Source organism: Symsagittifera roscoffensis, chromosome 4, assembly GCF_963678635.1.
Source record: "Symsagittifera roscoffensis chromosome 4, txSymRosc1.1, whole genome shotgun sequence".
Classification (NCBI taxonomy): Eukaryota; Metazoa; Xenacoelomorpha; order Acoela; family Convolutidae; genus Symsagittifera; species Symsagittifera roscoffensis.
This window is the reverse complement of record NC_087065.1, coordinates 36,045,809-36,072,082: the sequence shown is the minus strand read 5'-3', so window position 1 is coordinate 36,072,082 and position 26,274 is coordinate 36,045,809. Positions and strand designations below refer to the sequence as shown.

Below are 26,274 nucleotides of genomic sequence, written 5' to 3'. Positions count from 1 at the left end.
CGTCTAGAAACTTTCACGTGGTACCACTATTGCAGCCGAAATCGGTCAGGTTGTGGTAGACCTGAAGCTGTAAGTCAAGCGAGAGTTCGTCCTCGCAGACTATCATTGCCATGGCACGGGATCGCTTACACGATATGGCGATCACGAAGTGAACGCCTTACCACTATGCTAAGAGCCTACAATGCGATGAAATCAAAAAATTCTGGCTACTGATTTTTAATTTTGTTGTGATAAAGTTAAAAAGTATCAAAGAGTGATGAGTTCCATTTAAAATTTCATTTAACTATACAAAATATTTAGCACCTATTTACAATTATACTTTAGCACAGCAACAACAGGCATAACAACCCGATCGCTATCAAGCTTTTATCAAATAAATTTAGTTATGCAACTGATCACGTTTATTGATAATGATACAGAGATTCAAAATTGCTCACTTTTTCTTTATTTCAGTTCCATGATGACAAAACAGACTACAAACAACAGACAATATGAAAAGTGTTAATAAACTCGAGGTTTGATTTTTCTGAAGAAGTCATTTTTCAACGTTTTTTCTCGTATATCATACTAAAATATACGACACCTTAATGCTCGGTGAACTTATGCGATCGTCACTTTTTTTTTGATAAATATCTTCAGAATGAAAACAACTGAATTGATTTTCTACTCTTAGGATATCTAACACAAGATCCCCTGAAGAAAATAAAATTTTACTCAATTTATTTCGCACCTTGTTCATTAACACTTCAAATAAGAAATATAAATCAGAAAACTAAGCCTTGCAATTCTGACCCTCTTTCTGATTCAACTCTAGTATCTTCAGTACGATTCTGCATTACACATGTGCAAACCCTGGAGGATAGAATATCAAGACAATTAAACCTCCCCGCCTTTCCAGTCAACGTCATATTTCAACTTCGGCTGACTTAACTTCGTGTGCCAGGCTAGAACCGTCATACAATTGTCGGCTTTTGGTTCCAAATCGTCCAAAATGAATCCCAAGTCCTCCAAAAACCTCGTTTCTAGGATGCCCATTGTTTCTAGTCTGCTGAATACTGCATCACTGTTCAGTATGTGTTCAACGTTAACTGCAAATCCGGCCATATCCACCGGGAACATCCGGTGTTTGGCAAAACCACCGATGAATCCGACCACTTTTCCGTTTCTTCCAACGACAGGAGATTCCACTAAAGCCCCACCGGCGAATCCCACAGGCCATATTGACACACGTTTAGTGTGTCTCATCTCATCGAAAACCTATAGCACAATTGAATATTAAATGGAGACTTTTTATATAAAGGTCAGGCCGAACTCGTGGAACACAAACAAACACAGCGTTTTCGACAATACTGCTAACATAAGTATTCAAAAAAATCATAAGGAGGGCTGATAATGCTTTTTCGAGAACATCTAAATTAAACTATTTTGTTTTCCGAACAACTCGACTTTTGATTATAACCTTCAATTTTCAAACAATTCTTGGGCCAGTCTTCAGAAATAGACAACAAACGATGTATAAAGCTTCACCAATTGCTATTTTCCAATTAGCAAGTATTCATCCAAGGTAATAATTCTCAACTTAAGAACTGGGCTTGGAGTGTTTCAATGACTCACCCGAGGGTGATAGGTGTTATCATCATCCATGAAGTAGACTACACCGTCGTACACATTATGAGTTCGCAACCACGTCAGCCCTGCATTCCTCTGCTCAACGCCTTTCGGCATGTAAAGTTTCCCATTCACTTTCTCGTTACGAAAAGTGTCTGGCGTAGGTGCGTTTAAATGAACAAAGCTAAAAATAAAAGCTTTAATAAAACTTAGGACAGTCAATGGGCAACGCAGACGGTGATATGAGACTCAATTTAACCATATTTAAAAACAGGATTAATACAGTGCTGATTTAAATTATCCGGACAAAACGAACAAAACTTGAATTTTCAAACGCGTTTTTCTCAAATTGGGTTAAGATTAGACAAAAAAGAGGGGAACAAAAGTTGCTCAGAATTTCATCAGAATTAATATGGTTTAATTTTTCTTCAAAATTCTCAACCAAAATTTTACCCCAAAAATGGGTCATTTTGGCTTTTTCCAATTAATCAAAAATTACGCTGAAACTACTTTGTTAATTGATGAGGAATATATATCACAAGAAGCCTCTTACACAGATCAACAAAGTTCTACAAGAGTTAAATCTTCAAAAACCTTTATAAGAGAAAATGTTTTTGCTTGATAGTCAAGAAACGTGATTTTTACTATATAAAACCCAAAATCTTTGCTTAAAAATAAATTTTAAACAATTTACTCAAATTTTTAGAGATTTAACCCTTCTAGAATTTTGTTTGGCTGATATGTATTAGATCTAACAGGGAAAGGTAGACACTATGAAATTACCATAACAGGCAATGTCTAACAGTTAAAATAAAATTGACTTGAATATATAAACAAGCGTAAATTGTTTGATATTTATAACAAAGCTTTTCAAGCTTTCAATTAAACCCTGAATTACGCTTTTCATTTTAACAGTTTTGTTATGTGAATTGTTTATCTGCTTTTAGTCTACACGGAGGCGAAGCGCAGCAACACTTGCGATGCAAAAACACATTGCGCTACAAAATAGTGCATAAAAAAACAGTAATCGAAAAAAATCTGAAAAATTTATGCCGGAAATTTAAATTACTTTAAAAACAATAACTTGACAAAAATCACAGCTACAAAAACTTCATATTTGCAACACATGAAGTTCAAAAACACAACTTGAAAACTGGAAATCATTTACCGAGCGGCAACAAATGAGACAAGCTTTGGGTCGAAACCTGTTGAGCCGAAATCAAAACTGTTGATAAAAAATTTCATTTAATTTAAAAGTTACTACGACCCATCCAAACTGCAATTTAATCCCACATGGATTTATTTTGCCCTCAAAATTAAGCAAAATAATTTGACTAAGTCGATATAACATAAAATGAAACTGTTTGAATATGTTCAGATTACAACCTGAAATGGGTTTGAACTAATTACTAGCTAAGTGATAGTACTTTATTTGAGTTTTCAAGAAATTGAGCATGTCAGATGAAAGATCCTCCAGAAGTTAAAATCCTTGTGGACAAAATTGTTTACGGGAAAAAGTCTTACTTTAAACCACTCTCGTCAAGAAAATCTGCAAGCCACTGTGACTTCTTTTCTTTATCCTCTACGACAATCCATACTAATCTCTCTATTCTTTGCAGAAGAATAACCAAACTCACAAGCTCTGCCTTCTGCGTAATATGATCATAAGTTGGAGTGATTGCGTAAATATGAGGCACAGGAATTTCTCCACTGGGAATGAATATGAAACATAGTGCAAATATCATCAAACAACACAACAACGCAATTATTCGGGTTTTGAACCTCATAAAGAACAAAACTGAAAGGGCTACGCTTTTTTCGGCCAGGAACAAACATAAACCTGAAAGTAAATAAGGATATCGAAAAATTCTCTATATGGAACGATAAATCAGTCAAAAACCAGTCGAAAAGCCCTTCAAAAGAGGTGTCAAATAAAATATGCCCTTTCGTCATGCGACGGTCCATGCACTAAAAAGTAATCAGAAGGTCAAAAGTATCATAGTAACCGAGGTTACAGTCAGGAGTCCCTTCATCACGTATTCCAGTCAAAATCTTCGGTACTTTCTAGATATGGAAGTGATAATGATAAAAGAAAATGACAAGTGTTGAAGTCATTTTCAATTAAAATCGATACGGGTTACGTTTGTTCAATAAGAACACGCAACTCGACACGAGAAAATATAATAACAAGTGTTTCAAATAAAAAAATTTCGTTGAAAGTTATTTGGTCATTTATTGTTCCGAGTAAGCAGGCGGCGTTCGCAACCTCTATTGCCAGGGATATTTCTCTGTTTTGAAACGCTGCCTGCTCAGGGTTCCTCAGTGCATCTGCTTAGGTTCTTACAAATCTTGCTCGAAAAAGATTCTGTGCTGTGTAACATTCGCCCAAATACTACACAGCGACGGAGCGTAGAAAAAGTACCTATTAACGACTGGCAGGCGTCAGTTACCTTAATCCTACTCGCTTTTCACCGTCTCGACCTTGCCAGTTGATTTTCCGGTCTGTCTAGGGCAGAGTAAAAAGTTACCATTTTTAGGCCATCAGTCAAACGACTTTTGATCAGCTTTCGTTTACATGCGAACACAACCACATAGCTGAGTCTCGGATCCTCAGAGTACGTGATTGTCATTAAAAACACGGCTCGAACAACCTATTTTAATATGTTTTTGTGTGACAGTTCTATATTAAATCCATTGGAGATGGATTGACCCTTTCCTCTTGGGTACAGGACTTTATCCTCCACGGTAATTATCCTCCAGGCGATATCCTCCAGGCGATCAGTCGCTCCTGCAGCTCAACCAAGGGTCGCGCAAGCTCATCTAAGGTGGTTCTAAGACCTATTTTTCACGAGGAAGCGAATGGGCCTATCCCGGAAGCTCTACGAGCAAGCTTTGTTAATTTTCAAGCCAACTGAAGCAACTTCGTCAGTTTTGGACCTCATTTTGAGCTTGTTTACGGCTCGGGTCATAACTTTTGAACCACTGGTCGCACAGCTCCCATCTTTTTCATGCAGCTGACCATGAACATCCAAATTCATAAAATTGGGGGATAAAAATGGAGGAAAAAGTCCCTGTTTGAGAAATGGAGGATATTGGTGGAGGATATCGCCTGGAGGATAATTACCGTGGAGGATAAAGTCCGTTTCCCTTCCCCTTTCTAGCTACTCATATTCTAAAATATCAAGTTACACCGGTGTTAATTTAAAGTTTCACGACATCCAAGTAGCTATAGAGTCAGTTTTATACAGTCCCTTCACATAAAACAGTCTCTGGGGGACCAAGCCTCCGCTCCCGTAATATTCCTGCGATAACGCTCTTATCTCTTCTAATTTGCGTCCCGGGAGGGTTCCGTGGAATATTCCTTCCCCACCGAAGCTTCCTTCTCCACTAATATCCGCTGATAAGGGTCTTATCGTGCGTTGCTGCCACGATAAGAGGCTTCGTATTCTCCGTCTCTTGCACGACTGTTTTTCACAATATTTGTCGTTGTTTTGATTTTCTCAGCTTTTTTGGTCAAAATGGCCGTTTTTCGTATTTCTGAGAAATACCAACTTGAAAATCGAAATTTTAAAAATAGAGAATTTCAGAATACTTCGACCCTCCTTTCAAGCACTTTTTTGCTGTTAAGGCCTTTTCTCTCTGATTCGTGCTTCGTCGGAAGGTTGCGCTGTGCCATCTGGCAGAATGGCACATACTCCCCGGACAGTCCCCATCAATGTCCCTATTGAGCGCATAACACCGGGTTATCGTCAAGTAGAGTTCCAGTTTTCTGTAATCAATCTTACAAATCGCATAGGAAAATGAAATTTATCTACTCCACCCTAACTCACTACGTGTTCACAAATGGTATCGTACTACATTTCACTGCCTTTCAACATTTTCACAAAATTTGCACCATGAGGAGTGTCCTAGATAAAGTTTCTTTTCTGACTACTTACGTCGTCTTGCCATAAAATTTCTTTTCGCTCTTTGTGATTAAAAAGTGGGACGTGGCACGGCCACGCACCCGTTAAAATTAACTTAATCGTCACTCACCAAGTATATTCAGTTATATATGCGGTCCTTTCAATATTAAAACTAAGAAACTCTGTGGCAAGTTATTGAGTTACCCACCCTTCTCGAGCGAGTTTACTCAATCTTACCATGTCGCCACACAGTGAAATTGTGTCTTACACAGGTTAAAAACTTCAATCGTGTTTAAATAGGTAAATATACTCACCTATGTTCTATACATACATACATAAATAGTCTAACTAAAATTTCTTTTTCAACAATTTAACAATTGTAACAATTTTCAAAGTTTGGTTTGACCAAACTAAATCAAAACAAAAAGTTTAACAAGTTCAATAATCAAAACTTGGTTGATTGGTTCAAGTTTTAGCACACAAAGACAATCAAGTTTTCTCTCCTTCTCTTCTCTTCTTTGTTCATCTTCATTCCATCACTTCTCCATCTTGATCTTCAGCTTCGCTTTCTTCCAATACTTTCTCCAGCATGTCCATGGAGTTGCGGGCCGTGCCCCAACTCTCCTGTTCCAACAGCCTCGGTTTGCAACAAGGTAGCAAGTCAACATTCACCTTTTGCTCCCGGTTCCTGCAAAAGCTGTTGTGAAGACACAGGCTCACGTTTCGTTCTAGGTCAGCTCTTAAGACCTCTTTCCTCTCATCTACAGTTACACAAGGCGCTCCAGCTACTCGCTTCACCGCCGTGGTGACCGCGTTTCTGTGCGTCAGGAATGCTCTCTTATAGGCTCCTGGTCCTATATCTAGCTGGAAAGATTGATAGGCTTCCGTGTTCCTCGACATGTGACGCTTCGCGCGTTCATACATCCATGATGTCATCACTGCACGGAATCAAGGCATCAATGTTTGCCTTGACCATATTCTTTCAATGGCTTTAGGTATTCTCAGAACCTTGCAGGTGGTTCTGAAAAGATCCAATTCATGACTCATCTTCACGTTGCTCAGCTGTTCAGGAGTCGGCACAGCCGTCTCCTGTTCACTTGTGTCCGCATTAGCTTCCAGCCATCTCACCGCCAGCATGGCACTAACCACCACGATTGACACCTGTTGACTCTGATCGGGCAACCCTGTAGAGTACAACTCCTCCACGTCCCATACTAGCATCAGATTCCCGCGTTTGGGGTACCACAACGTCTGCGCCAAGCAGTGGCAAGGATACTCCCCATGGGTTCTCACTATGTTCCTTCGGGTCCGATACCCTGAGGCTCCCAGCAACGGTTCCACCTCCATCAGAATTCTGTGTAAGTCGTCTTTCTCTTCTATGGTGGGGAATTCAGTGGGTAACGCTCCACTCGCTTTCTGCTTCTGAAACTCACTCACATTGCCTTCGTTTAACCTCAGAAACTCTTCACCCACTACGTCTTGTAACTCGCCTTCAGATCTCTTCGAGACTGCCCGAAAGATCTTTGCCAACAAATCATATGACCTCTCCGACATTCTTGCCAACCTTACGCACTTCGGCACAGAGAAAAGTTGGTCAATCAACACCTGCTGTGTCCTTGCATCCATCACCACCATGTGTGTAGGATATCTACTACTGCAATATGGTGCGGAGCTTGAACCCACCAGATATTTTGAACCAGTCGGTTTATGATAGGCCTCACTATCTTTCAGATTCATCTCGTTCTCCTGAGCTTCTCTCCAGCCTCCGATCTTCTGCTCCGTTTGCAATGCTCCAGGGAATACTTCCACGCTGAGGGACGTCACTAGCTCATGGGCACGCTCCAGGCGCTCAAGCGATTCAATCGAACTCGTCATGCGACAAAATCCCAAGGCTGTGATCAAGTTTACATCCGTCACCCCATGACAGTCCGCGACCAACTCCATACCACTCTTATCCGACATGCTCAATCTTCCGTACAATCGTGCCAGTTGCCGATGCTGCTCGCTCAGCGTAACCAGGCAGTGTCCCAGGTTACAAACATGTCCTTCCATCCCACTATGTTGAGCCAAGCATGTGCCTTGCTTCAACCAATTGCTCGATGGACCTTCCTCGGACAGCTCCGTGGATGGGTTGCTTTTCCGCTTCGTCAACCTCATGGCCAGTAGATGATGTATCATGGCCAGATCATGCAAACTCGCGTCATCATCCAGGTCTAACGTGATGTCCGCCGTCATGTCCCAGATTAAACCGGCGTTAGGATGAGGACACCAAGAAGGCTTCATGAGTTCCCACATCGTCACTAGACTGGTTTTCAAGGGACCGTCCCAAGAACCACAATCAAAATTCACTTGCCCCTTTAGCTCGGGAACCGAGGGTTCGACCACTCGTTCTTCCAAGATAATTCCCAGCTTGGGTTGTTCCACCATCAGCATTCCAGTTTCTTTAATACGTTCAACCCAGAAATTGAGTACTATGACTTGCTCATAGTCGAAGTACGCTTCCCTGGCTTCTTCATTCACGAAGGGATTATACGCCATCCCCGGTATGCCAGACACATATTGGAACGACTTCAGTTTCTCTAGTGTTGCAAACTCTTTTTGTCCTTTGACTACTTCAATCAACTCCCGGCTCACTTTCAATTTTTTGTTGGAATATCTTCTCACCTCTTCCAACTTACGATAGCTCTCCATGTCATTCGACTCCTTATTTGATACAGTCAACGGCATGTCCTGATATAGTTCCAGGAGTGCCCTAAGGAAGTTCCTTTCGCAATCAACTCCCTTTTGCCGAATGATCTTTATACATTCTCCCAAAACCAGGCAGTGTCGATACGATCCACCACGAACCTGACAAAGCAAAGGGCATCCTTACGCTTAGCCCATGCTATCGCAGAATCGTCTTTTGAAATCAACGCTCGCAGAGCTTCCATCAACTCCAGCTCCTGTTCCCGTGATTTCGAATCATTACTGGCTTCATATTCCGCCTTTTTGATGCCCATCAAGCACCAAGCCAACCGTACTTGCAGATCGGTTCTCATGCAAGGATGAGCCAGGTATGCTGCCACCGTAGCAGGTGCATGCATCGACTCGTCGAAGTATCTCTGGAGGGCCGCCCTCCAGGAGATTTCTAGTAGCTTTTCCAATCCAATTTCGTTCGCTTCAGAGGACATTACCGTGCCGTATTCTTTTCGATTTGAGTTTGAATTCTCCGTGAGCTCTTTCAGATATTCCTGCATGGCTCGCTTCTCGCTCCAAGCCATCAGGTGCCCTCTCGCGGAGTTTCTCGCTTTCAACATCTCCACATACCCTCCTGCTGGATCTCCCATGTGGACTGATTCCGGCACAGTGACTCGACTGTACTCGACCACGTCGAGTTGTCCTTCCAGCTTCAACTTAGCCATGTTGGTCCGCGAGGGCCTGTAATCTTCAAGTCCTCCAGATCCACATTGACTGATGATCTCCATCTCTAATTTAGTGTCTGCCAGGGTTCGTGCTGTTTTCTTTGATCTTACGGCAGTCGTGGTCAGACCTGCCAAGAGCATAGGGGGTATCAGATTCTCTTTTTCTCCCCCTGTCAGTGTTGCACCATCTCCTTGACCGCTCTCGCCTGAACGACCTGCGCTCGTTAGAGAGGTCACCACTGCGCTGGCTCTCGACTTCACAACTCTCGGGTTCATGGCTCGACTTCCTGTTTTCCCTTTTAGTCGCTTCAGCCCCTTCCTGGCTCGTCTGACAGGTAATTTCTTTGCAACCTGCTGATCATCGGCACTGTCTTCTGTTACTGACTCGGTCAGAACATCCGACTCCATGGAGTTCACTATTTTCTCCAAGACCTCACGCATGATGGGTTTGTTCAATCCCACCTTCATTATGGACTGCGTCCCATATCGCCTTATCACTTCCCATGATCTTTCCATGAAATTCACTCGGCTCCAGGTTGCCCCTGTCTTGCCTTCTAACTCACTTTGATATCTCTCCCATTCCTCTTCCGGCAGCGTGCTCAGGAAGGATACCCTCATTGATTCTTCGATTTTTCTCCTCCTTGGTGACTCATGGAGCAATTTCTGCGGATCCCTGCTTCGGCATTCTCTCGCCTGGCTTATTGGGTCTATCGGGGATAAGTCGGCCGACGCCTCCTTTGTAGGGGACATGAAAGACGATGGTGTCATTAGCAATAGACTCCCATCGACTTCCCCATCGTCGTCTTCACTAAACCGGTATTCTAGCAAGTCTCTCTCTAACGCTCCCAGATCCGACTCACCCGGTTTTCCCGTCTTTCCCTCGATGTCGTCGTCATCGTCCTGATCCATCAATTCATCATCACCTGCATCAGGTTTCGGCCTGGGTCCGGAAGGTCCTTGTCGTGAGTCTATGCCCGAGTCCGGCCGAGCCGGTACGGTCATGTCTCCTGCGTGATAAAAACAACTCATCATTCACCAGGAATTCTACAGACTCCTCGCCATGTGGTGCCAGGTCCTCTATTGTTATATATGAGCCTCCTCTGCTCTCCTTTGCCACTTCCATCATCACTACTTTCACTTCTCCTGACCACTTCAGTCTTGATAAGTCATCTGTGGGAGAATACACTTCGTTCCACATTTCGGCCGAGACCTCTGGTCTCCTAGAGGGTAGCGCCTTGATCTTTTTCCTACTCCAAGCATCAGGAAATGAGAAGTCAAACGTGTGCGCGGCTGCAACATTCCAGCCGATGAAGCGCGGCTCCATCCCTTCACTCCACTTCAACATTCTCTTCTCTGCGTCGCGAGCTGCTCCGATGCGAGGGGCAATGATGGGAGATGTGACTCCCAACAACATCCTCCTTATCAGTGGATATCGAGGGCATTGGTCCGGCAGCGGCCTGGACCCAAAAAGCCACGCTTGCTGGTTCTCTTTAGCGTGTGCATAGGCCTCTGGTAAGAGTGGCACTCTCATAGCCGCTCCCGTATCCTTCACTACTGGTCTTAAGTTCCAAAGCTTCGGGTTGAACTGGATGTGAGAAAGTTCCTCCCGGCCCACTTGAAGTGGTTGTTGAAATCCATCAACATCCAACCTGGCTCCGCTATTCTCCCGAACAGCCTATCGTCACTGGCCAGCCCCCTCAACTCCCTCTGTTCTACCCAGTTCAGCACGGAACAGTCCACGACTGAGACCAAGTTGACGTATAACACCGAATTCCTGTATGCCTTGACTTGCACGTCCGGGAACACGAAAGACATCACCGGTCCATACATCACCGTGACGAATTCCCGCAGTCCATGAATCAGAGCCAACGGATCGATCCGCATCATGACTGCCAAATCTGTCAGCAAGGGCATGCCACAATATTGCTTGCACTCACTCGCATCCGTCGCCACCTTATCTTCTCCCGTGACGCTTCTGTTCTGCTGTAAGAGATATTGGAGCAGGAGAGTCCTCCAGTCTTTCATCTTCTTGAGCGAGGCGGTTTCCAACTGTGCATTGAACTCACGACTAGGTCCCTGTAGTTGTTCAGGGTAACGTAACAGCACAAGCAAATCACCCAGTCGACCGTAGGTCATGGCAATCAGGGTCAGGAGTCCATCCAATCTCAAATCTGCCAACGCTTGTGTGAAGAGATTCGCCGGCCCCTTCACGAAATTTTCGTGACCAAATGTCACGTATAAGGCTAACACCAGGCCAATCGATAACTTCCTGATGTCTCTGACAAAACTCGCGATCAAGTTCCGGGATGCCCTAGGATAGCACGTCGACAGGAAGGATGGCGTCCATCCCACTCCCATTCTACCCAAGATAGCATCCGATCGTTCGTACTGTGCCCTCGTGGCTAGCACGTCAGCTTGGAACTTGTCCAGTGACATCGTGTTTACGTCCTGCATCAGCTTCAACATCATGCCCCCAGCTAACTCCCGGGCATCAAACAAATTTTTCAGATACGCATGTATCTCCTTTATCACTGCCGGCGCATGCTCGAACGCGTCCTCACCCAAGGTGCACAGCCTTGGTGACAAGTACAACCATATGTTGTTGTGCGTCTTCGTGCGCAAAGCCATTGCCATGAGATCTTCTTCCGCTGATGTCATGTTCTTCCTGACTATCCTGCCCTGCTCATTCTCGACATGATCCATCTGTCTGAACCAGAGATCATCAGCCACCTGTTGTACTAACAGATGATCGTCATCCACCCCTGGTCTTAACTTCAGCAATCTGGCAAAGTTGGACAGCTCCAACCCCAGAACCTCATCTAGCACCAACCGAGTTGGAAATATGGCATTGGAAATATCAGCCCAGACGTCGGGAAGCTCAGATCGGGACGGGTAGTAATTGTCTGGGTCTACTACTCTGTTCGGGGCCGGAATTATCACGTTGAACCTCCCCTCTGCTATCGTCGTGACCATTGTGTATACAAACTGAAGGGGTTCTGGCAATGCAGCGTATCCTGGTGACAACACAAAGACCACCTTCACCACATTATGGGTGAAACGTTGTTTTGCTGCTGCTTCTACCTCAGCCATCGCCGAGAGCAATGTCATTATCGCCTCCCCTATGACCTCGTTGCTCGGGATCGATCCATCCGTCAGACGTGACAATAAGCCCCTGCTTTGCAGATGATCATTTGAGCCTGCAACCACTATCACCTGCGGCTCCATACTGACCACCCTTCGTACACTTATCATCATGCCAATCGCCTGTCCCCAATCCAATTTAGGTGCCGTGAAGAAAATCACGTCGGGCCAAAAGAGAGAACGGGGCGTATAGAGATAATCGGAACTGGCTACGATCAGATACTTTGCAGCTTTCATCTCTAAGGGATCGATAGCTGCGAACAGGCCTTCGCTTATTGGGGCCTTCAGTTTCCCATATCTCTGGTCATCTCCATCTACCGTGGTCGTTCGGGGGTAGTCCCTTGAATACTCACCAGGCGTCTGACCAGGTGGTTTAGCGAACTGCCTGTACATCTTATCATGCTTGTTGTTGGGCTTGTTCTCTACCTGAAACTTGCCCCTTCGAGCAGGTGGCGTCAATTCCCGGGCTCTCTGTCGGACGTCCGCAAGGGACCGCGTGTTCAAGGGTCCAAAGATATTGTCCTGAGGTAACTTGTTCAAGTCTGCATGTCGGAGCATAGTCGTAGAGCTGAACTGCTCCTGCTCTGCCAGCAGCCAATCCACGCCTGATATCCGATATAGTCGCGACACCATGGGACTTTCTCCGCCAATCATTCTCATCGCGTCCTCCCGACACGCCAGGGTATTCATGTTCAATTTCGTGGACATGTCTGTCTTGTACCGTCCCCAATGACTCGGGTCTGATCGGTTCCAAAGCAGCAGGCTGCCTGGCTTAACTCCCTCCGCAGGCACGGCGCTCGTAGACGGTCCTGCTGCTGAAGCAGGGTTTGCCGTGGCGGGCGGATCGTTCCTCCTAGACACGGTCTGGGAGTTATTTCTGTTCTGAACCACTGATCTGCCGAGTCGGCTTTCAAGCGGTTGTGTTCTGGGAGGAGGAGCAGTCCCTAGACTCTCTCTCACGTTTGAGCTCGGAGCGGTGGGTGCGGCTACAGCCGTCTCCATTGCCAAGGGCCCTAGGCGGTCGACGAGGGATTCGGGCACGCTTACCCTTATTCTACTTCCTCCAGTCGTTGCGCTGGTCCGAGCCAGAGAACTGGTCGCCCTCTACTCCTGCTCCATTTCCCTCAATTGCGTCTGAAATACATCATTCATCCAGTGTCTCCCTCGTTGGGTGTTGAAATGTATCCCATCTCTGGTAAGCGCAATATGATCAATCATGCGCAGCGTGTTTTCGAGATCCAGAAGTCGCAACTCGCCAGGGTTGTTTCTCACCAAGTTACGGATCATTTCGTTCCACCGAGTCACGTTGCCATTCATGAAATCTGCTACTGTGGTGCCCACCAGCGGGTTTTGTGGTATCGTGCACAGCACCACAAACCTGGGCATGTACTTCTCCTTCAGTTCATTCAGGAGGCATACCAGCAGAGGCTCCCACTTGCACTCGGGAGTCACTGGGGCTCTCGAGACGTCGTTAGTTCCTAGCATTATCACCAACGTATCCAGGTGATCCTCGCTTTGGAATTCCATCATCTTGATGACCTGAGCCACTGAAGCTCCTCCAAAGGACAAAGTGGTCGTCTGACCATAGACAAAGATCTCATTCAGATCCCTCACCAAACTGTCTCCTATGATCAGGTGGCGACTCCCTGGGGGAATCACCTGGTCGCTCGTAGCGGGGTTCCAGCTCATGTCATTCAGGCAGGCTCGAGGATGCTCCGCAGCTACTTGCGTGAACTGGTGCCGTGTCATCAGATTCTTCCTAATATCTATCACGCGGGACTTTTGATAGGTTCTGCCATGCGTAGTCCCCGAGGGCACTATCGTGTGGGGTGCTCGCTCCGAGCTATTAGATGACTGATCACGACGCTGGGAAGGAACGATCCTACCCAATGTCCGTCCAGTGGTTCGGCTGATCTCATCCATCGTTGCTCTGGCCACTTGGTTGAACAATTCTTGGAACTGAGGAGCGAGGTAAGTGTCAGAAGGGTCTGGTATCGTGAACCTTTGACTAGAAGCAGACAGTCGTGTCTGCTGAAGAGCCTCGGGCTCTCTCGATGCACGTAAATCCAGAACCTCGGGCCCTCTCGATACACACAGCTCCTGGGCTGTTGTCCCGGGGCGTGTGTCGTTGGATCCCTCCGAGGATCTCATGCTCGCCAGAACTTCCGGTGACGCTTGGCTCACCTTCGCCATATACAGCTCCTTCAGGTGCTTTATTTCATCCTCCTTATAAGCCACCTGTAGATCTTCGTACTTCTTCTTCCATTCGTCTCTTTCTCGAGCTATTGCCCTATACTCCTGGAGTTTGGCACACAGCTCGCTCTGATCTTTCTCCTTCTTTTCCAGCGTCTCGATCGTCTCCGACGTCTGGATCTCTATTTCACTCACCCTCACTTTCTTCGAAGGAGGAGCAGCTGTAGGGGAGTCGACCGAATGTGACGGGCCTGGCCCATCACGTTGTCTCTTCGCTCCGATGAGTGGCTGCGCCGGTTGGACTGGTAAGGGCATCTCACCTAGCCGGTGGTCCCTCTGTTCGCCTAGTCCTGGCTCACGAGCCAGGTCGTGGCCAGACATTTCTCCACGCCTCCATCTCATCAGTCGATTTCGGGTCCCAGACTCACCGAAGGCCAACATCAACACGACTTCCGTAGGGCGATTCCCTCGACCCTCTCGTCCTAATGCATTGACGAGCGCGACCACAAACATCGCCAGCCCCGGGTCTTCTCGTGTGAAATCACAATCGATCAGCCGCTGATAGATCTCGTCTAGAGTCGCTACTAGACTCGCTGAGAGGAATTCCATGAGTTCGTTCGTATCACCCATTTCTTATCGTGTTGATTCTTGCTGTCGTGTAGTGTCTTCCTGTCTCGTTTCGATTCAATGGATTCAATAAACAATTTTTGATCAATCAAGATCTAAAAAACAAGTCGCGACTTAAAACCATCATTTTTGGATACAACATCATTCAACTCTTTAAAACTCTCCATTGAAATACTCTTCTTAATTCTGATTTAAAAATTTAGCACCAAGGTGGATTGTCCACCTTTATCTTTTTCAGAGTAGCACGAATGAGCGCTGTCACCTTGATGACCTGGAGTACCCCAGGCCTTTTATGACACAAAACATAAAACATATCATAACAATAACATAACACATAAACACAAAAACATCACACGCCTATACTATCAGATAAAAACATAATCCCTAATACTGTAACTAAAACCTAACCTAATCTAAAACTTGACTCTCATTCTTATCGAGTAACTTAATAAAAACCACTTATCGCCGAGCGCAATTCTCAGCATATGCTCAGATAGTATTTTTTATGTAAGTAAACTTCTATGTCAGTCTCTGAAAATATCACATGTACAAGTGCGTACAACTCTCTCGGATGTAGCTTTCCCCTATTAGGATGGTATACTGGCAACGAGAGAGAGGTCACTCCTCTCTCAACCAAAAAATCCCTAAGTCGAGTCAAGGCCAATACCAAGCTCTTTGGATCTACGTGTTGCCTATCAGTGGCCTTGGTAACCAGGAAACACAAATATTTCCCTGGTATCTGTGATGCAACAGGGGGCAGCGCCATCATCCCTCCCACACCAGGCCTCTGTTTCCATAAAAACTCGACATTCTTATACTCTCTTTTGAAGTCAGCCGCTAGTGCTGTTTTGAAGCTTACGTCCGCGGTTATCGCTATGGCGCACGTGCTTTCCGTGAGTACGAAATCGCTGTCCGTTATGACGATATTGTTCGAATAATGGTTCGGTAGATCAAAATACGATTCAAAGATTCGTCCAAAAGGTGGTTTTTTAGCATTCTCGCCCTCTGTCTCTAGTTCTCCGGTTTCTCTTGCCGATTTCAATTTTTTTATTATCAGATTTTTGGTGTGGGTGAGTCCTACCCCCACTCCCCGGACAAAAATATCCATCGACGTCCCCGTCGATCGCCCAAAGTCTAGGAGATCGAGGTTGGATTGTGGAACACGTAGAGGACCATCTGGGGCGACCCAGTTGGACTCGGTATTGTCATGACTGATGTATTTGATGCCGTCTTTATCGACGTCCTGAATCGTCAGGATCGTCTCTTTTGGATCTGTCGGCAGATCATGGAGCCATTCGAGTACGCGCAAGTTCGTTAGTTCTTGCTCATGAGTCTGTTCCGCTTCTGGTTCGAACTCCACTTCCGGTTCTGATCGATCGTCGATCCAATCTTGATCCACATCATTCACCAAGTCGATTTCTTCTAGCATCGCCACTTCGTCCAGTCCCACTAGCGAGTCCATGACATCACTTACAACTATCCTGTCTACGACGAAATCCTCGCCGTACGGATTGTATTTCTTCTCGTTTTTTCCTCTCTTGCTCTGGCGTGTTTCCATAGTGAGAGGAAAGTCAGGCTGTATTCCTTTGTCAATTTCGATTTATTCCGGGCAGTCCCAGTCTTCCTCGGCATAAGGTAGAGTTTCATCGTCCACCTCTGCTCGCTCGGTCAACTCGAGGTCCAGTGGTAGGTCGCAATCGTCCACCACCTCATTCCCGTCGTTTTTGTCGCGAGTACCCCTTTCATTCACTTCACAAGCAGGATCCACTATCAAATAGTCTCCCTCTTGCATGTCCGCTGGGATGCACCAATCCTCTGACGAGGCATTGTGTGGTTTGATGTTTTCATAATGAGCTGCTCTTCCAGTGCTCAATCGATAAAAACGACCTCCTTGGTGCACTTCTGTTATCTGAAATGGACCACGCCATTTTTTTAAATAATTTCTTGGTTCCTTTTGATGGAACCACTTCCTGGAACACCCAAACGTAGTCGCCAACTGAGTAGGCTTTCGCATCAGCTGTCCTTTTATCAAACCTCCTTTTTTGTCTAATTTGCGCCTGTTGCGTATTCCTCCTGCATAAGTCATTGAGGTCCTGCTGTCTTCTAATAACATCCCGCACGTACGTCTGCGGTGCTGTCCTCTTCCCCTCATATTCAGGGTAGAAAAACGTCAACGGGAGCGCTTTTTCATGACCCGTTAACATCATGTGCGGACTTATTCCCGTGGTGGAATGCTCCGTGCTGTTGTAAGCACCCATCACTTGCGGCAAGTGCTTGTCCCAGTCATCCATGTAAAACGAGCAGTAGACTCTCAGCATGGATACCAGTGTGCGGTTTTGCCTCTCGACTAGGCCATTCGTTTGCGGGTGATAAGTGGTCGAGTGGGCCTGCGCTACCTGCGACCTTTTCATCAATTCCTTCGTGAGATCACCCACGAATGCTTTGCCATTGTCCGATTGGAACGTGATGGGGCAGCCATGCCTCGCTATCCACACATTTATCAAATGATCACATGTTTCTTCCGCCGATGCTGTCATGCAGGGTGCTGCTTCCGCATACTTCCTAAAATGGTCGATCTTTACCAGCACCTGATTATAGCCCGTTGCGGTCATGCAGATCTTCTGATGATCAATTTGCACCACTTCGTTGAAACCTGACGACTCTATTGACTGTAGGGGGAACCTTAGTTTCCTGGGATCCTTCGCCTGCTGACATGGCAGGCATGCGGCGATCCACTTCTCACAAGCCTTTTTCAATCCCGGCTATTCGAATGGTTTCTGTATCCTGTTATACACTTTGTCCACGCCTTGATGGCCCATCTGATCATGTGAGCGAAAGAGCAATTAGGTCTGGTACAACTGTGGTAAAACTATTGAGTTGTATTTATAGAGGACCTTGTCCTCCTCTTTTCGCTTGCAGGCAACAATTCCGTCCTTATTCAGGTACAACAAGTCGTTTCGCTTCAGGTAGAATTGCTTCAAGATCTTGTAGCTGTCTTCTTCTAAGTCTCCCTTGTCAGGTGCTCCATTCTCGATCCATCTCTTCAGACTGCTCGTCATTCTATCATTTCGTTGAGCCCTTAGGAGATCCGACAGCCTGTACCTGGCTTTCAAATACGTCTTTACCACGTTCATTTGCCCACTCATTATCTCCGGAGCATGAGCATCGTCCATCAACTTGACACACCATATCTTTTTCAAAGGCGTAGCTTCCTGCACAGATGGTTCCAGATTGGTACGGACGACCGTACCATGTGGCAGCAATCTGGTTGGGCGTTTCGAAACTGCTATCAGCTCGAGCTCGTCTGCGGCATTATCTACCACAGTGCCCTCTTCATCTGAGGTGTATCTGTCCCTGTCTGGATCCTGATGTGTTTCTCGGTCCAGCCCACGCTGCTTCTTCCAGTCTACCAATAAGGAGTGGATTGCGATCTCTGACATATCGGAATTGGAAGTTGTTTCAGACGTGTTGTCCCAGGATTGGGGCCTCGAGTCAACACTTGAGTCGACTGATTCCTCAACATCATATTCCAAGTTGTCTGAGATGTTTCTCGACTCCCCGGACAAAATTCTGTCCCTAGGTGGTCTCGTCAACCTCTCCCCGGACAAGTCGTCCTGCACGGGCTCAAAGGTGTCTGACTCCTCAGACGAGTCGTCCTTGACTGGCTCGAAGGTATCAGACTCCCCGGACATTGTCTCGTCCACGGACGAACAATCTGGGCTCGGCTCGTATTCTTCTTTTGCATCCGTGAAATGCACTCTCCTCGTGAAGCTAGATTTCGACCTGATCCTGACTTCCTCAGTAGTTTGGTTCTGATTCAGTGTTCCATCTTCAGTGAACGAAGTTCTCAACAAGACCTCCTTCGGCATCGAGCTCACCAGCTGGTTGACAATCGACCTGCAATCCCGTTCAACGCCTCGGCTGCGAATGGACACTGGCCTCTTCTCTGTTCTCTCGGTGACAGTCAACCGCTGCATGGTCTCCATCCATTCACGATCATGCCTATCCACTTCCCTGTCCAACAAGTCACGGAGCTTTCCCATGACGTCCGGCGCCACGTTCACCGTCCTGTTCAATAGAGCCATGCTGTTTATACCTAATCTGGTAAGTTCTTGCTGCACCAAGTTGGATCGAACTAGCAGATCCAACGGAACGGGCTCGCCTCTGGCTAAAAGCTTTATCTCCGCGGCCGTCTCCACTGGAAGGTCAGGGTGTCCGGGTATAGGATGCCCTGACTTGTCTAACCACCTAGTAAGTGGCAGTTTGTCGTATGTTTCTTTGTCCAGAAAGGAAAACCCGTCTTTGATCTCTGATTGGTTAGCCTGTTTATCCTCGAGGCGCTCATAAAATTCTGTCTTTTTACTGAGGCTATCTGCGTTCTGATGCTTGTCACGGGTGCGGTGCTCTATGATCATGTGGTATCCATCGAGGCGCACGATCCAACGACCAATATAACTTTGGTCCATCGAATAGGTTTTCAGCCAGGCAAGGGCACGATTATCCACACGTAACTTGAAGGGAGCACTCCCCAAGTAGGCCCTGTATTTTTCCACGAAAGTGATCACCGCAAACATCTCCGCTTTTGGTGCGCCGTACTTCTTTTCAGTATCACTCAGGACTTTACTCCCGTAGGCTATCGGACGAAGAACTGTTCTCCCGTTCCACTCCTGCTCCTGGTGAAGTATGCCCGATATCGCAACCACTGATGCATCCGTGTCCAGCACGAACATCCCCTTCTCTGTCGGCATGCCGAGGACCGGTGCCTCGCAAAGTTCGAGTTTGATGTTTTCAAATGAAACTTGCGCCTCATCAGTCCAGGTGAACTTTTTGCCCTTGCTTCTCATCAACCTCTGCATGGGGTATATTTTGTCAGCATACCCCTTGATGAACTCTCGATAATAATTAGCGAATCCCAAAAAACTCATCAGCTGTGTATCTGTCTTAGGTGCCTTCCAGGTCAGCACCGCTTCAACCGCTTCGGGATCTGGTCTCACTCCATGTTTGTCAACCAGGCGGCCCAGATACTTTATGGAATCCCTGAGGATTTCACACTTAGATGGTTTACATTTCAGACCCGCCTGCTTCATGCAAGAGAACACCTCCTCCAACCTCTCTATGTGGTCTTCTAAGGTTGGTGTTGCAATCATGACATCATCGACATAACACATGATGAGATTCCCGTATTTCTTAGTGACGCTCGTGAGTGCCTGGGCCATCAGTCACTGGAATGTGGCGGTCGCGTTGCACAATCCGAATGGCATCCTCTTCCACTGGATTAATCCCAGCTCACACGCGAAGCCTGTTTTCTCTCGATCTTGCTTTCTGAGTGGCACTTGCCAGAACGCGGAGCCCAAATCCAACGTCGTGAAGAACTTCGCGTCTCCCAGCTTGGATAGGCTCTCATCGGTGCGGGGAATCGGGTATGCGTCCTTTATAGTCACTGCGTTCAGATAACGGAAATCACAACAAAATCTGAGTTGTCCCTCTTTCTTTTTCGCCATGACCACGCCACAAGCCCATGGGGACTTCGACGGCTTGATCATGTCGTACTCCATTAACATCTCGATCTCCTTCCTACACGCTTCTGACTTGTTTGGGGTCATTCTTCTCGCCCCTTCGCTATGAGGTACCGAGCCCTCTTCTATCTCAATCTCGTGTTCTACAAAATTGCAACAACCTATGTCGGCCTTATGCTTCGAAAAAACGTCTGCGTTCCAATTTAGCACCGCTCTGAGCGAATCTAGTTCCTTGTCTGATATTTTACCCTTCAGATGTTCTATCTCAGGTAAGGCAGGTTTATTCGCTGCTAACTCTGCCTCCGTCGGCCTCCCAGGAAAGTTGGAACAACTAGACAGCCCATCATCTGTTTCCGACTTCATTGAAAACAATTTCCTAGAAGATTTCAATTCATTCGCTCTCCTCATTATACATTCTTGGTTCGCATGCAATGGACATTTAGTTACATCAAACTTTTTCAAGTTCTCCACACTCTGAAAGTCTGTGTTCAGAGGCAAAGCGTAGCCAAGTTTCTGTCCCCTCTGTATTGTCACTGTTGTTGCTTCTGTGTTCAATAACACACTCACACATAGTCCGCTCTGAGTGAGTGAGAAGCTTCTTCCTAAAATAACCGAGCTTTTACTGTTTGGATTTGGTACCAGACATACCTGTCTGTCATTGCTGAGTTCATTCAAGTTCCTCATCCTAAACGTCGCTACTACGGCTTGGTTTGGTTTTAATCTAACTTTTCGATCCAGAAAAATCGGCACCTTGGCCTGGTTAATTAAGATCCTATTAAGGGGTCTCTTTTCATACTTTCTCTCAGGATCCTTGATCCTAATCAACCCGTCATTGAGATCGATCGTGACGTCAAAGTTGCGAACGAAATCCCTTCCTAAGATGAACTGATCGGATTCGTCCAAGTTCTCCACTACTAGGAAGCTCATCCAAAGATGTCTTCCTCCGAGCTGCAGTGAAATGATCGGGGTTTGTCCACTCACATAGATCGCTCCCTGATTGGCCGCTGCCAACCTGATGTTTGTCGGTATGAGATCCGACCTCTCGAAACCCATGTCGGTCCAAGTTTTGACTGGCATGACACTAACCACTGCTCCCGTGTCTAGCAGTCCCTTTACTGAAAGTTGTCTGCCTTGCACATCCAGAACGTGTGCGGCCAGATTGGCCTCGCAACCTATATGCACCGCATCTTGTTCGAGCATCGCGTTGTGTCCGATCCGTCTAACCTTCACCTCCTCTTGACCAATGTATATCCGGCCAATCTGATCGTTCGCATCAGTTATGTGAGCTTTCCTGTAGATATTATTGCCATCCACATTCATTAGGATCGGGTAAGGGCCATGGGCATCGATATAATGTCCGTCCACTTTCATCAGCCTCGGACCTCCCGTTGTGAGCAGCGCTCGCACTGCCCTGGAGTCCAGTTTGGGATCTTTCTCCTTCAGGTAGTCGGCATAGATGTCCAGGTGGACTAGTGTAATCTCGGATGGTTCACTCAAGTTCTTGACCACCTGGTGCCCTGCGACTGAGATGATGGACATTATTTTGGTCCCCTCCTTCGTCATGCCGAAAGTCTTACCAGATATAACGTTCAGTTTTAGTCCCTGTTTCCTGGGTTCCTCTTCGTCTTCTACTTTTGTCGTTTTACCCAGAACATTAAACCTTTCCCGAAGATCTGTGCTCTCCAGTTCCGACCTTACCCATTGCTCCACTTCTTTCGTGGCTAGGTCCTGTTTGACATTCTGCAGCGCTGTCCTTGCCGCCAGGCCGTAATCCACCTTGAGTGGGCTAGACGACTCTGCTTCGAGGTTCGAGGCTACCACCTCGTCAGGCCATGTCTTAACCTTTTTGGTCGTGAAGGTGCTCGGTGTCGTCTCCTTTCTCCGAGATTCAGCCTCGTTCATCAGACGTGCTCGACTGGCCTTGACACCCGAAAGCGCCTCTTCGTGGCGGGGATGTTTCGCGTCCGCTACTGCATCCCAAAGTTGAGTACAATCCGATTTGAAGTGTCCCTCCAAATTACAGAAGAAACACCTCGGACCATATTTCATGATGAGCCCTCTGACGTGCTCTTCATGATCCTCGTCGGTCGCGTCAGCGTCCTCGAGAAAATATCCTATGGCCTTCATGTTCTGTTTGTATGCAGAACACGCGGAAACGTGATGGTCCATCGAACCACAATTCGCACACGACCTCCTCTTATCCATGTCCTCGCGAGGTTTGTACCAACTGGAATTCACACCAGTGTTTGTCCCGCTATAGTTGCCATAATTGCTGTAAAGGTTTTGCGCCCTCGGTTTTATGAGTAAATACTCGCGTGACTTCATACGCAAGTCGTCGGGCGTGGGTACCTGGTCAAGCGACAGGGTGAAGTGAGTGGCCAACATCGTCTTCAACTCCTCACTCCGTCCATGAACTTCGAAGCAATCGCCAAATTTCGCTAGGATATTTTCTCATCTGGGTTGCTTCTCCTCCTAAGCAATTCAAGGTCGTCCAAGAATTTATCTATGGATTCGTCATCTCTTTGACGCCTCTTTCCGAACTTCACCATAGCCTGGTGCCCTTGTACTCCAGAGCCGAAACGATTCAGCAGGATGTCGAATATCTTTCGAGCTCTGTCTCTCTCATTGGCTCTTTTCGCCATTACACAACTTAATGCAGTACCCTCCAGATTGCTCGTCAGCGCGCTGCACTCTTGTTTCTTGGAGAGATTCTCTTCCTCAAAGTGTAACTTCATCACCTCTATCCAAGTATCAATGCAGCCGTCTGACTCGTCTTTATATGACTTCGGCATTTTCAGTGTCCTTCTTGACCTCTCTCCTCTCTCGGTTGACTTCGAGAGCTTGGTGATGAATGTTTCGAGAGATCTGTTCAGAGGCTCAAACATCGAGGCATACATCGTTGTGTCCTGTGAGACTGTAGTCAGATCTGGTACTGAACTGACTTGTGGCACAGTTGGCAACCTTGTCTCCGGGGTGGCATCTGCCTCCGGCGGGACTGGATTCGTCCAGCCAGGCCTCGACGGGGCTGTCCTTGGCCGCTCCTTGTTTCTGGGTTCGTGCTGCCCGTACCATCTCCATCATTTGCATGGCGTGAGCGCTCCCTTGGGTTGGAACGCTCCTGCCAATTGCTCCCATTCAGGATCGCGTCAAGCTTCCGCATCATTAAGTCAGATTTTGCATCTAATCTTTTCTCCAGGCTAGTCATCGTGGGGGCGTAGGTACTATCATGATCGTTCAACAATCGTTCGATCTCCCTGGTCATCCTAGCCTCTCTTTCGTATGACTTTTTGTTTGCCTGTGCCAGGCTCTCCGCCAGGCATTGATCGGTGTTGCGAATCAACTGAGCCTGATCAACCCTCGCCTGCGACTTCACATGCGTTAGTTCGTCTCTCAGATTCTCTTGACCTTTGTGAGCTCTCTCATCAACCTGATCTATTCTTTTAGTCATGTCCCGCCTCAGTTCATCTAGACCATTCATTACGCCAGCGAACATGTCACTCATGTCGCCAGTGGCCCCAAATGACGGGATTAGACCCAGAGAAGATGAGGTCAACTGCGGCTGCAGCCTGGTTCTTGATGACGCACCGCCTTTTTGCTTGCTCATCGACGTCATTAATCTGTCGAAGGTTGATGACGCTCCCATCGTTATCCCATCTGACATGGGCCTGGTCGGCGAGGTTGACGACGCCTTCCTGCTCATATCGTTCCTTGGGCACGGTGTGAAGTTCACATCCGGATGGGCTATCTCCGGGTAGTCATCACTGGAAGTCAAACCTACAGTTGGTAGTGACGCCATGCGTTCGTCGTACAAAGACTTCCAACTCTTCTTGGCCTTCGAACCCGTTTGTTCTTCACTCGGGCTTATACTCGACATCATCGCGTTGTTGCTCTGCTTGGCCAGAGATGAGTGGGTACTAGCCGAATGTGAGTATTCTCCCCTCCATCTGTGACTTTTGGTCTCCGATTTGGACATCCCCTTGAATAACACTTCCTCTCGCGGCTCGACCTCGGAACGCTCCGAGGTCTCCTCTGTCCTCTCGACTTCCTCCCGCTCGAGGTCCTCGCTCGGCTCAAAGTCGGGTCGAATGAGCATCTGTTCTCCCTCGTCAAAGGGGTCCACAAGCGTTTCGCTCGCGGTTCCGGCTTCGGCGCTCCGCCTTTGATCGCCATCGAGGTTTTTCTCGCTCCTCAATCTCAATCCGTTCACTGAAAGATCAGGTTGACCTTTAGTCGATTCGTTTTCAGCAAACACGTCGGAGGCGCTGCTAAACGAGGACTGGCTACGCCTAGTTTTAAATTTTTGCGTGCTGCCCTTGCTCAGCCTGGGAATCTTAGTAGTCGATCCTAACGAGTCCCTGCGCTGCATACTTTGTGACACACAAAAAAAAATATTCGTATGTCGAAAAGTCAGTATCAATCTCTTAGGTTTCTCAATGACAATCTTAGTGACTCAGCTAGAGTTACACACACACACAGGGCCTGCTCAGTATTGATATAATGCTAACTCAACCCTGCCGTATAGTATAACAGTATCACAAGATTTTCACAAGATATAATCAACACACAAAACACAATAGATAATCAGATAAGAATATCCTACAGGTGACAGCGACCTTTTGTCAGTATCACTTTATCGCCACACAATTTATCAAGTCACTGCTTTGTTAAAATTAAACAATCTTTGATAAAAAGCAGTGATGATTCAGAAACAGATCAATAAAACTTAGTCTTAAAGAAAAAGACTTCCCCCAATCGGAACGATCCGAAAGAACAAAGCCCAGGACACAGTCTTCTCAAGTGGGTGTGTATTTGCCTAATACACCCACCGAGGTCTTCTTTTAGGTGCCTCGCGATCGCCCGAGCTGTCCTATCAAGTGGCTCAAGGTAACCTCTGATCGAAAACTTCTAAAGTCTATGAAAAAGCTCCCCCACACCCGGAACGCTCCAAGTGCACGAGAGCAGGGAACAACTTTTCTTCTCAAGTGAGTGTGTATTTGCCTAATACACTCACCGAGGTCTTCTTTTATTTGTTCCCGGATTGCCCGAACTTTCCTATTAATTAGCTCAAGGCAACCACACAACCAAAATCACAATCAAAAAAAAAAAAATTTGTTCGGGTACTTCTAATACACCCAATGTAGAATCCAAAGTTGATCACAAATTTCCGGGTCAAAATGGGCTCTTATGATCCTAATAAGTGCCTAATATCCTAATATGATTTTGATTAAATGGATATTTTCCGTTTCCCAAATCGCCACGGAAGATTTCCTCAAGTTTCTAACAAGGAAGGTTGTTTTTAAGGTTTAAGACACTCCGGAGGGTTTTACTTCGGAGGGTTGTTAAGACACTTAGCCTACTTCGGAGGGTACCTTAATCACCCAAGTCACTTCGGAGGGTCCCCCTAAATTTACTAAGGAGGGTCAATAAGATGCTTAATATGCTCCGGAGGGTTACTTCGGAGGGTACCTTCAAAATTTTCAAATCTCTGAGCCTCACTCAGAAGGGCCTTCAATTAACTTCAGGAAGCGTCAAAACAAGCTTAATTCTCTATGGGAGGGCTGTCTCAACTTCTTTGGATAACCTCGTGGAAATATTCCACTAAGGAGGGTTGCTAAGGACCTTAGCTGACTCCAGAGGGTTACCTCGAAGGGTTCCCCAAAAATCAAGAAAAAAGGTTATGTTACCACAATAAAGTCTCCAAAAGCGGTCTACCTGACTTAAAACTAGGTTGGCTGACACTAAAATTTTCCGCCGCTCGGAGGGTTACCTGTGATTTGGACCATCCGAACCAACAAATTCTAAAAAAATTTTTCTTTTCCGAGATTATCAACCCAAAAACGGTTGCGGTCCGAAAAAGTGGTCCAAAACGTCGACTTATGGTAC

The 26,274-nt window shown here is 46.5% G+C and overlaps 1 protein-coding gene across 2 annotated transcripts in view; it reads right to left on the bottom strand.

The window, feature by feature from the left end:
* Positions 1 to 207: 207 nt before the first annotated feature.
* Positions 208 to 26,274, bottom strand: part of LOC134843931 (galactosylgalactosylxylosylprotein 3-beta-glucuronosyltransferase 2-like) — a 405,495-nt gene continuing 379,428 nt past the window's right edge. For both annotated transcript variants that reach the window (XM_063860284.1, XM_063860283.1), the window contains exons 2-4: positions 3,133 to 3,450; positions 1,615 to 1,792; positions 208 to 1,257 (exon numbers count right to left, since the gene is read on the bottom strand). In XM_063860284.1, coding sequence (XP_063716354.1) covers positions 877 to 1,257; positions 1,615 to 1,792; positions 3,133 to 3,395 — 822 coding nt within the window. In that variant the 5' untranslated portion in view covers positions 3,396 to 3,450 and the 3' untranslated portion in view covers positions 208 to 876. The remainder of the gene's footprint in view (positions 1,258 to 1,614; positions 1,793 to 3,132; positions 3,451 to 26,274) is intronic.